The 17,231-nt window shown below is 40.5% G+C and overlaps 1 protein-coding gene across 1 annotated transcript in view; it reads right to left on the bottom strand.

Annotated features, from left to right (window-relative positions):
• The window catches only part of USH2A (usherin), a gene marked incomplete at its 3' end in the record, with an annotated part of 798,897 nt that overhangs the window by 11,425 nt on the left and 770,241 nt on the right, over nt 1-17,231 (bottom strand). The window contains exons 65-70 of the mRNA XM_081297837.1: nt 16,654-16,860; nt 14,414-14,652; nt 13,345-13,553; nt 7,640-7,816; nt 5,671-5,754; nt 2,130-2,374 (exon numbers count right to left, since the gene is read on the bottom strand). Coding sequence (XP_081153963.1) covers nt 2,130-2,374; nt 5,671-5,754; nt 7,640-7,816; nt 13,345-13,553; nt 14,414-14,652; nt 16,654-16,860 — 1,161 coding nt within the window. The remainder of the gene's footprint in view (nt 1-2,129; nt 2,375-5,670; nt 5,755-7,639; nt 7,817-13,344; nt 13,554-14,413; nt 14,653-16,653; nt 16,861-17,231) is intronic.

Here is a 17,231-nt window from a genome sequence, read left to right as displayed (position 1 = left end):
CCGTCTCTCTTTTCTCATGCCCTGTAGTTCCCCTTGTTATAAGGTTCCACCCTCCAAAATAAATCATGTCAGATGGTAACACTAACATCAGCAAGACAAAGTTGTTCCATGTTTAGGATAGGACCTAGAAGGTACCATAAGGTAAAGTCTAGCTGCTCTCAAGGTCCAGAGGTTCCAAATTAACTGTCCAATCTATGGAATTTTCCTGCTTTTTATTGGGGCAGTCAACAAACACACCATGCAAAAGATCATGCATTCATGCAACACACAAAGGTACCTCAAAGTGCATGGTGTAACTTTTTAGAGTGACACTGCTGGACACATCAGATATATCAGCCACAGAGTCAAACTGAAAAAAATGATGCATCAGTCCTTGTTTAAAACTCTTTTAAATAAATTGTTTTTCCAAGTACAGCATAATCATTCTCATACTATTTGTGTGTATGAATATATATATATATATATATATATATAAAATCATTCTCATACATATTTGTGTGTATGAATATATATATATATATATTCATACACACACACACACATATATATATATATATATGCATATATATATATTCAGGTTTTGCAATTAAGACCACATAGTGGGTGGAAATTAATTGCATGTAGATCCAAGGTGAACGCCATTGGCATTATTTGTTTAGTATTGCAGAGAAAGGATCTTCAAGCCGGTAATTAAATTGCAAGTAAAACCAGCACATGAACTTAGCCATACTATATACTGTGACCTTGAAAATTGTTAATAAAACACAAAAAATTCTCCAACTGGCACTCCTATCTATATCTTTATTCAGAGTGAAGAAAAGTCCTTTTGCCAGTTTGTTTCTGATGTGCAAAGGGTACCTTACCTGATCAGAGGGCAAGGATGCATGGGAAAAGGTGACAGCAGCACTGAAGGCAGAGTGTGTCAGAGGAGAGGAGGGACTATGTGTGGTGCAGGTGCCCTTCACCTGCACAAGTGCAAAGAAGATCACTCTGGGGAACTGTGTGGGTGAATCCAGCTTGTTCCTATTTGGATCCATCCACCCCCAATTCTGAGGAGGTGAGGAGATTCTGGTCCCAATGAGTATTCCTTCTACCAATGCATATTGTACTCTGGCTCATGTCTCCAACTTTGTGAGAGAAGTTTGGTTTAAAACTGTTTTTAAAAACTAGACATGCAGGTACATTTTTTCAACTGCTAATGATTAAATTATGATTGAAGGGGTTGCAGGAAATGCTGCCTGGTGCCTTGGGACACCCAAATTTCACTTCTGCTTACCCTCCAGGGCTGTTGTGAACAGCCTCACTGTGGAAGATGAGCCCTTTCTCTGGGCCTAGAGCCCCAGGTAGCTAGCCAGTCCTTTCACTCTTCTCCTGAGTCTAGACATTTAGCAAAAATTTACAGTTGGGTGCCACTGTGCTTTTCCCTAATGCTAAAGGGTATACAGGAACAGACCTTTTTTTTTTTTTCTCTTGTCCCATGGGTGGGGCTCTCACCCTACCCCTGACCTCTCTTGGGAGTAGATGGTCTGGAACTATGAAGAGCCATCTGTTCTCCGTGGCCTCAGGTGACTTGGCCTGGTGACAGACTGAGCACCTCTAGTACATCTTCCCTCTCTCCCATTTTTATTTCCAGTCCTCCCAAATTACACAGTCACATAATAGCCTCTGGGCTCCATCCTGACTTCCAGCTATAAAGCAGAACTACTTTTTCCTGGTTACACAATAAAATCACTTCTGGAGTAAAAGGAAAAAAAAAAGTAATACCAATCCTTAGGCCCCACCCAAGACCAATAAAAAATCATCACACTTTCTGGATAATGCTTATTTTGCTTTTGTTTGTTTTGGTGCTAGAGTTTGAACTGAAAGCCTCACATGTGCTAAACAATATGCTCCACCAATGAGCTACACTCCCAGCCAATGGTATTGCTCTTAAAGCTTCCAGGTGATTCTAATGGATAGCCAAAGATGAGGAAGCTGTTCTAGGGTAAGTCTCTCTTGGTTCCCGCACTGAGTGAAACATAACTGTAATCTTGTTCTTTGAAAGTGTAGCTGTGGGAATATTTCCCCAAGGGGAAAATAAAAGCAAGTTGCCTAGAGACCTGGAAAGGGCCAAGCCTTCCCACACATACCATATGGGTGTCCCCTGGTGGGTAGACGCTCAATGGAGACATCCTCTTCTGAAGAGGTTCCAAGGGGGGCCTTTCTCTAATATACGGTTCCCTGTGGATTTTTCTTTGTAGTATCAGGGACAGAAAGATGGCTAACAAGATCAAGCCGAGCATCGCCATTAGCACAATGAACCACAGCTCGCTGTAGAACTCTGCGCTTTTGCTCCCTGATCCTTTCTTTTCTCCAGGAGTTGTTAGCACCAGGCCTGCAAAAAAAAAAAAAAAAAAAAAAAAACCCAGAAAGAAAAGGGAAACATTATATTAGAAGGTAATTTTGTGATCTCTGGCCCTGTTACTTGATAATAAATGTGAAAGGAGTTGAAAGCAATGTGCCTGTTGGAGCATGTTCATTGTTTGTGCTTGTGTGCAGCCTGCAGTGAGGGCTCAGGGTGTTACTGGGTAGTAACTAGCACCTTACAGCCCCCCCAGAGATGAAACTGATACTCTTAGCCTGGCCATTTAGGATGGAACTTGCCACCTTGGCAAGTCTCTGAAAAGAGAGTTGTCATGTAGCACTTTTTACCAAAATAACCTTGAGGGTGGTCTCTCTCATGGCTATATATCATTGGGAGTGTCACTCTTTTCTTGAGCAATGAGTTCTTCCCAGGGTTACTGCAGCAGAGACACATACATTGTCCATGCTGTGAATGTCCAACTCCCCCTCACTTCATTTAGCAGCCCCATTCCTGAGAAGTTTCAGCCAAACTGGAATTTGAGACATGAGATCCCATTTTCCATTGTGATGTGAACCGTCTGTGCTTACTCACAGGTCATCTTTACAGTTCTTGACCCCTGGCTTCTCTGGTAAACAGCAAAAGCTCTGCACACCATCACTTATGTGCACTAGAAAAAGCTTCCTATGAAAGAATTCCTGTAAGCAGTGGAACTGCTTATCCCTGATTTCTGTTCGTGTGTTCAAAGGCGTTGTGACATGATTCTCTGCACAGGAGGCTAATAAAATTAGATCACAGGTAATGAGCATTTACCCTGTGCCAGGTCCTAGGCTAGGGGCTTTCCAGGGATGAAGGGTGGGCAGTAGTGGGATGGTCCAGTCTTGTGAATGGGGTGGGGGAAACTGGAAGTTGGGGCATGTAGGAGAAAGGCTCCCAGGGATTCCTGCAGAATAGCATAAAGTAGTTTGGCAAACTAAGCAGAAGGGGGGTCTTAGAGATCAACTTCTGCCTCAGGGCCAGCTCAGAAGCCTGTGTATAAATTGCCCAGACAGGTATGCAGCCGTGAGCCTGAGAGCTTCATGGGGCCCTAGGCAGAAGGACAGACAGAGTTAAAAATGTTTCCTCACCCTTAGATCGGACTCCCCCAATTTCAGCCCCTCAAGGACTTTGTGGGCTTACCAGTACCTCATATCCATATTCTCAGAAGAAGGCTAAAGGGTAGAGTTTTTTTAAATTGGGGTGGAGGTACCTAAGGGATGGAGAGTGAGTGACCACAACTAAAGTTCGAACTTTTAAACTTTAAATTTTGGTAACCCTAAAACTACCTCTGATCGGCTCTATAGTTTAGAAAGTTACTCTCACTCCCTGGGCCGAGACTTCCTCATCTCTGACATAAAGCCAAAGCTCTGATCAAGCCCCAATAAGAGGGAATTGGCCTCATTAGGAACCAATGAGTGTTGTCAGATTAAAAACAAACAAACCTTGGTTACTTGTAAGAAGAGCTGAGTTTCCTCTATGTGTGGCACCAGGCTGGAATTCCAGAAACTGATCTGATGGGCTCAGTGGGCCCCTTGCTTGGGAGTGTGCAGGGGAATGGAGGGCGGCATGCCTGAGGGAAACCTCAAAAGGGAGTCAGGCTCAGAACCAGCAGAAGGAAATGAGGTCTCTGCCTCTTTCCTGCTTGGAGGCTGCCTTCAGGCAATAAACAGGAACATTTCAGAAGTTCTATTACAAAAATTAAATCTGACCATGGGTATCAGCTAGGCACCACATCTTGGAATCTGCACAGTCCTCAGAGTTCCTTCCCTTAGCTCTGCCCAGAGCCCAGCCTCCAGACACGAGAGCCACCGTTCACTGCTCTGCTCAGCAATGGAAAACTCAATTTATATTCAGGAGCTGATGAGCTGTTCCTCCTCTTTTATAAAGAGCTCAAAGTTAGGATGGTATCGCTATCCTTCCCTTTTTTTTCCTTTCCAAAGTACCCACTGACTTTAAGGGGCGGCACTTGGGCATCAAGTGGGAGGTTCAGTGGTCAGGGGATGGGACTCCAGTGCCTGGGCTTCAACTGCAAAGAAAACCCCAACACACAAGCAGTGTCAAGTAAATCCCTTCTCAGAGGTTGCTGTGGGAGGGGGTATTGGCCACCATGTGGTCCTGGGCCCCTGTGTCTGAATCACTGGGTAGGACTTAAAGTAGACACCTCAACCTGAGATTCTGGATTTCTCCTAGGGGCTGGGAAACTGCAAGAAACAAGCACACTGAGGTGATGCTGATGTCCACTGACATGGAGAACTCTGGCTAGAGAAAAAGTCCTGGGCCACGAGTCAATAGAAAAAGTCACATTGGACTTGACATCTTAGCAAGAAGCTTGCAGACCATTTCTGGATAGATTCCTGACCTCTATCATCCACTTGGGAAAAGACTAGAGTTGCTAAAAGAACTCCAAATGAGGTCTTTTGTCTCTCACAGTCTCTATTAAATTAAATGAGATAAAGAGTATGGGAGGACTCCTATTAGTTGTAAGAAATTTTATGTGGCACCCAGATGTGTAAAGTTGGAAATATAGAATGATATTTTACAGATTGAAATTGTTTTTCATAAGAATAAGTATGGTCACCTGTGTTTCAGAATTTGGAGACATGTTTATTTGGGGACAAAAGAGTGTACGTGCCAACAAATTTGATATAGCATTAATTTAAAATAAGGTATCAGTCCCAACCCTGCTCTAATGGAAATGATTTTTCCATTTCTCTAACTTGCCTTTTGAAGTTACGAAGTACTACATAGGTTAGATTCAAGGGTTGTGGGTAGAACTAAATTTAAAATTTGCTCCTTAAAAATTACAATTTCTTCTCTTCAGCTATATTACTTGGTATATTAATAGGAAGTCAGAATCTTTTTAAAAAAGATATGGATGGAAATTTCTCCAATTTGCCATTTTAGGCACTGAATCCAGAATATAACCTTTAGGATCAACACCGACTGGATCAAATTTCTCCTCCCATCTCTCTTTCCTCAGACTTTCTCTATGCAATACTTTTTTTTTTTTTTTGTACACAAAGTCATAAAACTCTTTAAACAAGATTTGTGGTCAGGGGACAAGTTTAGTCAGATCTCTCGGGTCTTTTCCACATTTACAGTTCAGTGATTTGACATGTTAAAAGTCTATCTTCGCTCCTTACCTAATGGAGGTTCCATGAGGACTTAAAAAAATTTATAACACTCAATTCCTTCCATAAAATCCATGCAATAAATCTAAGCATAAACACATACAAATGTACACATGCTTGAGGAAAATACATTATATACAACTTGAATTAAATGTTTACCAAATCCAGTAGAGGTATCATATTGGACCAATGGTGTCTTAACACTTCCCACATCCGTAGTACAGATGACCTGGAAAAAGAAGGCTAGACAAAAGGAAGAACTAGTAAATGACTCAGATATTTAACACCTACAAATAGGGGGCTTTCTTTTAAAGCAGCAGGGTGTCAGTCCACAAAATTCAGAAACCAGGATTTCAGTTGTGGGGTTTTACCTAATACCATAGTATAAATGTTGAAGTTCCCCCAAAGACCCAAAGGGGGCACAAACTGGGACATGGTGGAACTTTTAAGAGATGGGGCCTAGTGGGAGGCTTTCAGGTCACTGAGGCTGTGCCCTTAAGGTGGTTGTGGGACCCCAGCTCCAATCTCACTCTTCTTTGCTTCCTGGTCAAGGTGAGCAGTTTTGCTTCACCACATTCTCACACCATGATGTGTTCCCCAGCCATAGGCCCAAAGCCATAGGGCCAATGGACAAGAACTGGAACCTCCCAGACTGTGAGCCAGAATAAACCTTTTCTCTTTATAAGCTGATTTGTTAAAGTGACAGAAAAGCTGACTAACATCTAATATGCAAACTTATTTCTAATTAAAATGTCATCCAGAAAAAGAGCTATGATTAGTGTAATAATAGCATATCCATATGTAATAGAGCTAAAGAAGATGAGAGTTTATACAGCAAAGGAAAAGAATTATCAGTGGAGTAAAGAATAATAGACAAATGTATCTTGTTCTCCATATTCCTTAAGCTTGGTCCTTTAAAACCCTCAGCTGTGTCTTCCACTCAGTGACCCAGAGTTTCTTACTCAACAGGAAAGCTCACAAGGGATCATGGAAATCACATGATCTAAATTCCTCTTGCATAACCTGCAACTCTTGCGCGCTCACGTAGATGGCTAGAGGCCTGGTCACATAGAATCCAGAGTTTCCAACTGTCAGGCCATCTTCTCATCACAAGCTGCCTAAGAGCTGTAACCATGAATGGATAGTGTAGCTGAATCACTGTAAAACTGTTATTAAATTTCAAATACTATGAACACAATGCAGGAGCTCATTTTTTTTCCCTCCACCTTCTAGCCAAAATAAACATAGCATTTTCAAGTAAATCAAAACTGAAAACTTCCCTGATCAATTTATTGTATGAATCCAGATTGCTTGAAATTATTCCAATCTCTTGGTCCTGTGACCATGTTAATTACTGGAAAATCCTATACCTTGAAAAGCTTTTCATCATTTCAATTTAATAAGACTGAAAACACAAAGAAAGGACATACAATTCAAGAGGGAGAAGGAGTTCAGACCACAGGGAACTGGTACTGATATCAAGGAAATTAAGGAAACCCCTTACTCAGGGTTTTTCTTTGGTTTGGGTACTGGGGATTGAACTCAGGGGCACTCAACCACTGAGCCACATCCCAGCCCTGTTCTGTATTTTATTTAGAGACAGGGTCTCACTGAATTGCTTAGCGCCTCATTTTTTGCTGAGGCTGGCTTTGAACTCTTGATCCTCCTGCCTCAGCCTTTCAAACCAATGGGATTACAGGCATGCGCTAGGATTACTGTGCCTAGCAGGATTCTTAAGAGGTAGAGGTGGTCACTGGCTGATAGAGCTGTCTGGACATACAGCAAGAAAATTCCTGTTAGCCCTAGAAGTACATGATTTTAGGATACTCACTGACAACACCTTGGTGCTATTTCTCTCATGAACGACCTGCCCTCAGTTCTTATTGCTTCCCAGGGACGCTCAAGTCACCTAGAAGCAGCGCTCTCCCCTGGAAATGCTAACTGCAGTGCATCAGGCAGCAAATGGGAAGGAAAACCTTATTTACTCTGAGCTATAACTTTTCCATGAGAAGTGGCCACTTAAACCAAGACATTTTAATGACAAGCATCTGTTGGTCACCTTTCAGATTGAACATCTCATAAAGCTAGGAACAGAGCACCGTGTAAGTAGCGGGGGTCAGAGACTAACTTTTGTCTGTCATCCGAGGTATGTACAGGGTGGTGTCCAGGCCACTGTACACTCGCTGTCCTCCGTCCATCAACACATACTCCTTCAGCCGGCCGTTGAGAAGGAAAGAACCACTCCAGTTGACACACACCGTTGACTGATTGCTGTCCACTGAAAATGGGGCCCGGTACTGAGGCACTGCTGGGAGAAAGGTATATGTTCTAGAAATGGCAACCTCTGTGGGGGTACATGGAGCATGGGCAGGCTTTTCTAATTTTAAAAAAATTTTAATATAAGCAAAAAATAATAAAAAAAAACCCTCCAGCATTTCTGGAACCAACTATAAAAATGATGTTGGGGTGAAAAGAAAACCAATGAGAACATATGTGAAATGCTTTCTCAGCAACTTTGCACCTGCTTTCCAAAAAAATCAATGGAGAGTGGTGTTTTATAAATACAACTATTAACATACAATGGCTCTGCACACCAACATAACCCAGGAGCTCATATTTTGTTGCATTTTCCCTCTTTTAACAGGTAAAGTGTCCTTAACACTATTAACTACGGTAGATAGCTATTTTTCATATCAAATCAATATTTATTGCTACAAAGCCCCAAGGACTAGATGAAGTTAATATATTTTTTCTCCAAACCAAACTGCTTAGATGGTGAATTATGTTCTTTTGGCACCCATTTATTTTTAAAGCTTTATCTTGAACTGTTAGTTTGTTTTCCAAGATAGTTAAAAAGCTTTGCAAACAGCAATTCAACTATAATAATTCATCGCCCTGACTAATCAATCAATAGCACAGTACATTAGTAGATAATCAAGCTCGGGTCTCCTAAGTACTGTATCAGATATAGAAAAAACTTTTGAGTGCATTTTACAGGCACATTGTCTTTGGATTTTTCAGCGCCTTACTAAAATAAATAAATAAAAATTTCTTAACTGGGACTCATCTTAAAATTTTCTATCAAATAATTTTTGCAGAAACAAATGGAGAGTTACTATAGCCTCTTGTCAAGTCAGAAGAGATTTATTTCAAGAGCTTTCATTTTCTCCAAAATAATCAATACATTTGTAGAAGCATTAAGCTCCATCTATATGCTAAGTTGGCTTTTAAGAAAAAAAGTAAACAGTGAAAATAAATTGGATATCTCTTCTTTAAAGAAAATAAACCCATCTGTTGCTGATATTAGGGAATAAAATAAAATAAGAAATAATTATGTTTTGTAATCATAAGATTAAACCTTAAAGACACATGTGAGTCTTATCCTTTAAAATAAGACATTTTCATAAATCCATAAGAAAAATTATCTGCAACTACCAAAAGTTATCAAATCTTCTGTAAATATCTATGCTTTTCTAACACCAATCCTGCCTAAAATCACAATAGAACACACTATTGTAACTTGTCTGTGGCTTCCCTGTTCTTTTAACCCAATAGGGTTTCCTCTTCTCCCTATATCAATACAAAAAAAGAGAAAGCTTACAAATAGTAAGAAAGTAGGAACCCCATCATTTAGAATTTGGAGACTTCCTGGGGGAAAAGAGTAAGCATTAAAAATAATGAGGAATCATGGGTTTATGTAACTACCCCCCTCAACACCACCCAGGAGACTGAGAAAATATTAAGAGCTACTATATCGTTAGTAGTTGACATATTTTCTCATTAAATCCTCAAAAATCCTGTAAAGGTTGGCTCCTAAGTTTTCAGGCTCAGAGAGGTCAAACATCATGCCTAATGTTGCTTAACTCCGAAGCCCATGATGCTTTGTTGTAATCAGTACACACTTATTTAAAGAAGCACAAAATACTAATTCATTTTTGGGTGCTCCCTGGTGATGTGTTGAAGCTGGCTCATCCTGGTTAAATATTCAGGAGTTTTGTGAGTTAGTCATTAAACCCAGCCATTATTAAAAGTTAAATTGTATAAACTTAATTGTGTTAAAACAAAAGTAACTTGCAAAATTTCTAACTTTTTCATTATTTCATTACAGTTTACTGCTATCTATCCACTCAAGGTTAGTTACACCTTTAGGATCTGGATGATAGAAATATTACAAAATGATTTATCACTACCCATCTCTTCCTAATTCTGTGTTCAGTGCTGCCATGTCAGTGACATGAAATCAACCATAGTGAGGGTATTTACACCATGAAAATTGGCAAGTGCTTCAAAAGCCAGAATATTTTCCACTCAGCAAGACTAGTTGCTAAGTAGTTACACCTCACCTCTGCTCTTCCACTGAAAGTGTAATTCAGGTGGGGGAGGGGTGGTGGTTAATATGTTGCTAGACTTCTATAACCCCTTTGCTGAGTGTGTATGTGATCACATCTATATAGAACCACACATACTATTTTTAAATTAATCTTCTGGTTTATATTCTCTGATCCACCTTTTCTTTCTACCAGTGTGCATAATGAGTTAAAAATAACATAAATGGTACTCAAAAACCCAGTCATGTCTTATATTTTTCTGTAGATCCAATAGTGGATTAAAGAAAACTTTTTTCTTGGGTGCTGGTCTAGCTTTAAGTCATTTCTCCGAAGTGAAAGAAAAACTGGAAGGAACTCTTCAATTTGTTCAGTTCATTCTTCTGCTATATGAATAAAATATCTGGCAAAAATTAAGCTTCATGAAAAAACAAAAAGAGAATTGGTTATAACCTACAACCTTCACCTAGCTTTTCTTTGGCTTTTGGGCCAATACCCTCAAAAAGGGAAATGATTAGCAAAATTGGTTTATGTATATATTGTGAAGGAGATTATAAAATTAGAGAGTAGATATTATTAAGAACTATTGCAAGGACACATTGGCCCAAACCTGCAATCTCAGCTACTCAGGAGGTTGAGGCAGGAGGATCACAAATTTGAGACCAGCCTCAGCAACTTAGTGAGACCCTGTCTAAAAATAAAATTTAAAAAAGAGTTGAAGATATAGCTCAGTTGTAGACACCCTTAGGTTTTATCTCCAGTATAAAACAACAAAGAATTGTTTTGATGGTATGGGTGACAAAACAAAACAAAATTATCTGATTGCTACCAACAACAAACACAGGAAGTTTTAAGTGCACTCACTCACTCATTAAACACTATCTTAGGGAGTCAAAGACACTGTGCCCAGTGGTGGGGACACTGAAGACTAGAAGAAGAGATTTCAAAAGGGAAAGAAGGAAACTCTGTTTGTGGCCTGTTGAATCTAAACTAGTCACAGAAGGTCCATGATGTAGTCTGAATTTCAAAACAGAGGACTTAGGTCAAAGATGCCCACTGAGGGTCACCCTTCCTTTGGAACTGAAGCCTTGCAGCACATGAACCCAGTTGAAGAGGGAAGAGGAGAGGAGAGAAGGGGAGGGGAAAAAGGGTGATAGAGGGGATAGGAAGGGAGGGTAAATTTAGAACTGAGATTCGAAGCACTTGGTTAATGGAAGACCCACTAAAAAAAAAGTTGATCAAAAGGAATATTCAAAGAAGTGGGATGGAAACCAGGAGAGGCTTGTCAGGAAACCTCAAGGAAACCACTTTTATAAAAAGGACTGAAGGTTCAATTGCATTGAATGCTGTTGAGAAGTCAATGAAGGTGACCACTGGAGAACCATGTTTGCTGGATTCATCAATGGGGGTGGGTGGGGGGGGTCAAGGGCAAACTTAGAGAGATGAGGAAGTTAACCAGTAAGTGGGAAGAGAGGATGGGCAGCGCATGTGTAGACCCTTCTGGTTCCTGTGAACAGGAGAGTGGGCAGCAGCTGTGGGGGAGGCGGGGCTTGATGGCTAGCTTTCGCTTTAAAGATAGAGGGACAGCTTTGAGTCTAAGTGGGATACACTAAAGGCTCAGGACAGAGACGGGAGGTCCCTAGCGAAGGGGACAACACTCACCCACAGGAGGCAGGTATATTTCAGGAGGAACAAGAACTCTCCCTTCCTTATTGCTAGCAGGAATGGTACAGATAGGTTTGTCTGTCTGGGATGGAAAGGGAAGCAAATTGCTGACTCATGATTTCTCTTTTCCTTGTGACTCACAAGGCAAGGAGTTTGCAGAGGAGAAACTGAGAGGAGGATGCCTGGTTGTGGGTGTGTGGAAGGAAAGGAGGAACCTGGTTGTGAGATGTGGGAAGCAGGGAGACTTGAGGAGGGTGGAGAAGGCTGGAAATCTTTAGAGAGTAGGAAGTTAATTCATGAGGGAATCATGAGGGTGCACTTACTAGATGTGAAAAACGGGCTAAGCTTTTTAAGATTTGTTTCAAGTTCAGAGCCACCTCATTGTGTGAGTTCAGCAACCTCAGTTCAGATTACAGTCAATGTGAATGGCCCCCTAGAATCATAAGATATAATCATTATCCTGCCTCAGTTTTCTCATCTGTAAAGTGGGATAGTAATAGTACACACTTCCTGGGTTTGTTGTAAGGATTATTTGTAAAATACTTAAGCAGTGCCAGGAATAAGCAAGTCCTCTCTAGGCATGACCTATAACCAACACTAACACCTTTCTATGTAGTGCTCAGACATATGGAGGTCCATGTATGAGGCACTGGACTTCAGTGAATGCACAGTTCTTGCTTTTAAAAATGGTGTGTTTAATGCTAAATAGTGTATTTTATGTGAGATTATAATCTGATATAATCTTTCTGAAAAGAAAATTACAATAGGTATCCAAAACCTTAAAGTATTTGGAGCAATACATTTCATTGATTGAAATTTGAGAAGACAATGACACAATCAAACAAAAATTTTCATTGTCACATTAAATAGGGAAATACTGAAAACAATTAAAATGCCCAGTCAATTCATGTATGGAATACTACACAGCCATTAAACTTGTTGGCTGAAGAATTATTTAAAATATGGAAAATGCAAATGAAAAGTATAAGTATAAAGTGAAGTAGAAAAGCAGGGTATTTAATTTTTATTTAGAGTATCATCTCAGGCATGTAATAAAATTATATAGAGAGTAGAAATTAAAAGAATTGAGCATTCAAAACTGTTAACAGCACTTGCCTCTGCGGTGGGATTATGGGCAAAACTGACTTTGTGCCCATGGGAGCTAGGTGGGTGCCCAGACCCTTCTCAGAGGAGAGTCTAGAGCTTAGTCTGATGCTCTGCTGTCACTCTCCTGGAATTTTTAAGGACTTTTGCACAAGGAGCCCCCTATTTTCATTTTTCACTAGGCCCCACAAATTATGTAGCTGGTTCTGATAAGTACTTCTTTTATTCTTAATACTTTTTGTATTTGCCATTTTATAGCAAGGGGTGTATAGACCTTATAAAATCTGAAAAGAAGTTATTTTATAAAAAATTAATTAGTTGATTAAAAATTAATTAGTTTACTGCCCATCTCTGCACTCAGTTGCCCTTTTGCTTTTCCTGGTAGTGCTGTATCTCGGTGCTTTCTGGAAATGCGAGGGATGATGTCATATGATTTGAAAAGCAAAGGAGAGGCAAACTTCTTTCAACAATGGGCTACAGCGTTTGTCCATTTACTTTCTTCCCTTTCGTGGCCAAACTTCCTCTACATTGGGTTTCACTACAGGAAAAAATCTTCCTAAATGTGCCCTTTACCTCCAAGACTGTTAAACCATTGGCATTGTTTCTTCAATGGTCATCTTCATTGATGTCTCAATGACCTTCCACATAATAAACACTCAATCCTGTTCAAAAATGGTTTTCCTGAGTTCCACGGCTACCTCCCTCTCTCTCTGGTTTAGGGTAGCTGATGTTCACTCACACTCCTTCTGGGTGGTGAAGCGGATCCACTGGGAAGCCGTGCCGCCCGCCTCGTTGTGTGCCACCACTCTCAGCTTGTAGGTGGTGTAAGGCTGGAGCCCCTCCAGGCTGGCTCTCTGCCCTGGCCCTCTGTACTTTACCTCTGTTTGGCTGGGAGTACAGGGTAAGGCTGACTCAGGAGGGCAGGCCACGTGGAGGTGGAGCTCATAGCTGCAATGACAGTGGATAGATCAGGGGCAGACAGGTAATGGAATTTGCTTAGCTCTCTCTTTAAAACTGGTTATATTTTGTGGAAAGACATTTTTTGTTGTTGTTGTTGTTGTTTTCATGGGAACTATAAGCTCTTTAAAATTTCTATTTGCAGCAAACTGCTCTGAGAAATACTTTATTAATACTGTTGGAAATGAGCAGAGGAGGTCACCAGAGAAATAACAGAAGTTACCATCCTTTGCACAAGTTGCCCTCCACCCAGTCACTACTAATTTTTGTTGATTATTTGTCTATTTTAAGAGTAGAATGATAACTTGTTCTCCTCTGTTTAGAATAAAGAAAATCTTTTTTTTTTCCCCATTCCAGATTATTTTGAGTGAAGTATAACATTATAACATTTGAAATTAGATCAGGGCAATTCTGATCTAACCATACAGTTTCCTTATGCTTCAGCTAAGGCTTATGCAATGTTTGATTCCAGGGAACCACGAGGAGGAGCATATTCTTCTTCTCCTTTTTTTTAAAGCGTATTCTTTTATTATTTATTTACTTGGAGCTGGGGATTGAATGGAGTGCCTTGGGCATGCTAAGTATGTCCCCTACATTTCCAACCCCAGAGGAGTATATTCTTTTCATGAATGTAAACACATTGTATTGTCTTTCTTAAGTAAAGGTGATGTTGTTGTTCATCTTTCCATTATTAGTTAATATTATGTCTTAAGCACTTTGCAGGATACATTATTATTCAAACAAATCTGTTGGGCTCTAGGTATATCTGTCCCTTCTTGGGTAGTTCTAGGTAGCCATATGCCTGCGTGCCTGTCTCTCTGGTTTAATCATCCTTCCAGTTGACTCACTACCTTTGGACGACACCATTGGGGAAGAGTGGGGGACTCCACTGGAAGGAGGCGGTCCTTGAGGCCAGCGTCTGGACCTGGGGAGAGGACACTCCTGAGGGTGGAGCAGGATGAGTCCTCAGCTCAGCCATTGGCCCTTTGCTGCAACAGTTGAAGCAGGTGCAGGCCTCTACCCCAATGGAGTATGTGGTGAAGGGCCGCAGGTCACGAAGAGTCTGCTGGGTGGCCAGGCCTTCAGAAAGCTAGGAGGAAAAAAGACCAGTGGCAGCAGGGTTACCGTCAGAGGCAGTTGATAAATGTTGATGGGTACCCAACTCCTATGAATGGAGCCCCATGCTAGGTATGCTTGCAGATGCAACGTAGTAGTGCTCAGCATAGACTTCACCCCAAGGAATTACCTTGGAGAGGCACATGTGAGTGTTTAACAATATAACAAATAAAAGGATGGAAATTACAAGGCATACAATTATCCATTATCTATTTTCTTAGGCAGAGAATACATAAAAAGTTGATCAATGACCTTATGACCTTATGACCTTCAGAATGATGTTTTTCAAAAAATGCAATTTGCATTTAATCCATATTTTTAGTCATCAACTTACATATTATGCCATGATAACTTGCATGTAATTTCCAGGTCAATAATACCCTTAGGCCAAGGATGATGGTACCCACCTGTAATCCCAGCAGCTTATGAGGTTAAGGCAGTAGGACTGCAAGTTCAAAACTAGCCTCAGCAATTTAGTGAGGCCCTGAGCCACATAGTGAGATCCTGTCTCAAAATAAAAATAAATAAACAAAAAGGACTAGGGATGTGACTCAGTGGCCCCTGAACAAACAAAAACACCAATCCTTAGATCTATGTTAGCATCAGGTGCAGATATTTCTGAGCTTGAAAGTTCATTTATTTCTGATACTGATGAGTTTTACAAAATATCATAGTCTTCTGTACTTTATAAGATCATAAACTTTTCAGTTTATTTGGAGCAAACTTTTGACCTCAGTGTGGTTTGATTAAGTACTCTTTGGGAAAGAAGAGTTTCGAAGTTAGAAATTAATTTTCACATTGATATAAGTAACATAATTAAGATGAGCTATGTTGTTTCAAAAATTGCATACCATGCACTCCAAATATAAATTGTTTTAGTTTATTAATATTATCATTTTATAAGCATGGATAATCAAGGGTTGATTGTATTTACATCATCTATATTTATTGAATACGAAGCCCTGTAGAAAATATGCTAATATTACTTTAACATTCAATATGAACCTTCATTGTATGTGAGTTATCTTTTGAAATTGTGTTTCAATACCTGGCACTCAGGCCTCAGAGGATTTCTCCACGCTTGCCCAAATTGTTCCCTCAATTGGTCTAAATAATTTATAATGTGATACTAGGATCTGCACAATCTGTATATGAGGTTTGTGTGAACAAAGTAGGGTACTCTCCACTTATTCATGAGAAACGGGAGAAGGGCACAGGAGGCACCAAAGAGATAAGAGACATGCCCCACTGGCCCTTGGTCTCTTGGTTTCAATAATGCAGCAACTAGCCTAGTTGATTCTTAGTATCCCTTCCAGCAAGCAGCTTGGCTAATACACAATGCAAAAGACAATTTTTTTAAACATTCCCCCCTGCCTACCATGTGCCATGCCCAAAGTGTTAGAAAAAAAAAAACAGTGGCACCAGAGCTGCGCTGAGTGGGTCTGCTTTGTCTTCCAAAGGCCTAGAACTTACTAGAACTTTCTCGAAATCACCCAAACAAAGACCAAACTTTCATTGTGCTATTAGAGATTGGTGTGTGTCAAAATGGGGAGCTCAAAGACATTTTTGCTCTATCTTGTCTTTGTTGCATTAACATTTATGCCCCCAACCCATTACCATTTATTGGTCTCTTAATATGAGTTCTCCTTTCGTTGAGTGCTTGACCTATACTTTTCTAATTAAAGTAAATTGATTTAATTTGTTTATCTCCAACGTCTTAGGTTTCTTATATTTGCAGTCTTTAATACCACGGTGGGTGTATCTCTCCCTGACAGTTTTTATATTTTCTATGTGTTTTCTAAAGGCTCACTTTGTCTTCTCGAAAGGATCTTTGTGCTCTTATGTTCACTGGAGGGCAGAGGGGAACAGAAGGGTAAGAAAGAAGAATGGATAAGAAAAAGCAAGGGCATCAGGAACCATGCTTTTTAGCATAAACCAGTCCTGGGGTTTTATCCCAGAGAACGCTGCTGCTCACCACGGTGTGGGCCCCACTGGTGTTGGAGAATAGCCTGTAGAGACTGACGTTCCCGTTGGGCTTCCCAGGGACACTGATGTTGACCACTGCTTGGGTAGAAGAGACCGCATGAAACGTGGGGGCTCTGAGACCTTCTGGGGGGGCAGGACCAGTTCTACACCTCGTCCAGCTACTGGGGGCTTTTCCTGCTGAATTCACTGCCCAGACCTACAAGAGAAATCAACAAGACCAGAGACAAGATACCCTCAGGCTGGGGAAAAAAAAAATCAACCAAAAGCCACTGAAGACAACAGAATCAGATAAACTTTGATTTTTGTAACTTCTCCATCACAAAGGACTATGTGAACACAAAGTGGGCCACTGAGGATGTCAGAATGCAGTAGGTGGGTGTTATCTCTGTGAGGGAAGCAGAGAGAGTTTGTCAGCTTCTGCAAACTGGACGAATCTGCAGACTACATAAAACTCAGCAATTCTTAAAACACTATCCCCACCAAATCTGCATGAAAATTAAATTTTCTTTCATCAAGGAGGAAATAAACATATGGAAAGATGTATAATCTTATTTATCAAGAACCATT

The sequence above is a fragment of the Spermophilus citellus genome (assembly GCF_964194105.1).
Source record: "Spermophilus citellus genome assembly, chromosome: 6".
Taxonomy (NCBI): domain Eukaryota; kingdom Metazoa; phylum Chordata; class Mammalia; order Rodentia; family Sciuridae; genus Spermophilus; species Spermophilus citellus.
Note: the sequence above shows the minus strand (reverse complement) of the source record. Positions and strands in the feature narration are given on the sequence as shown.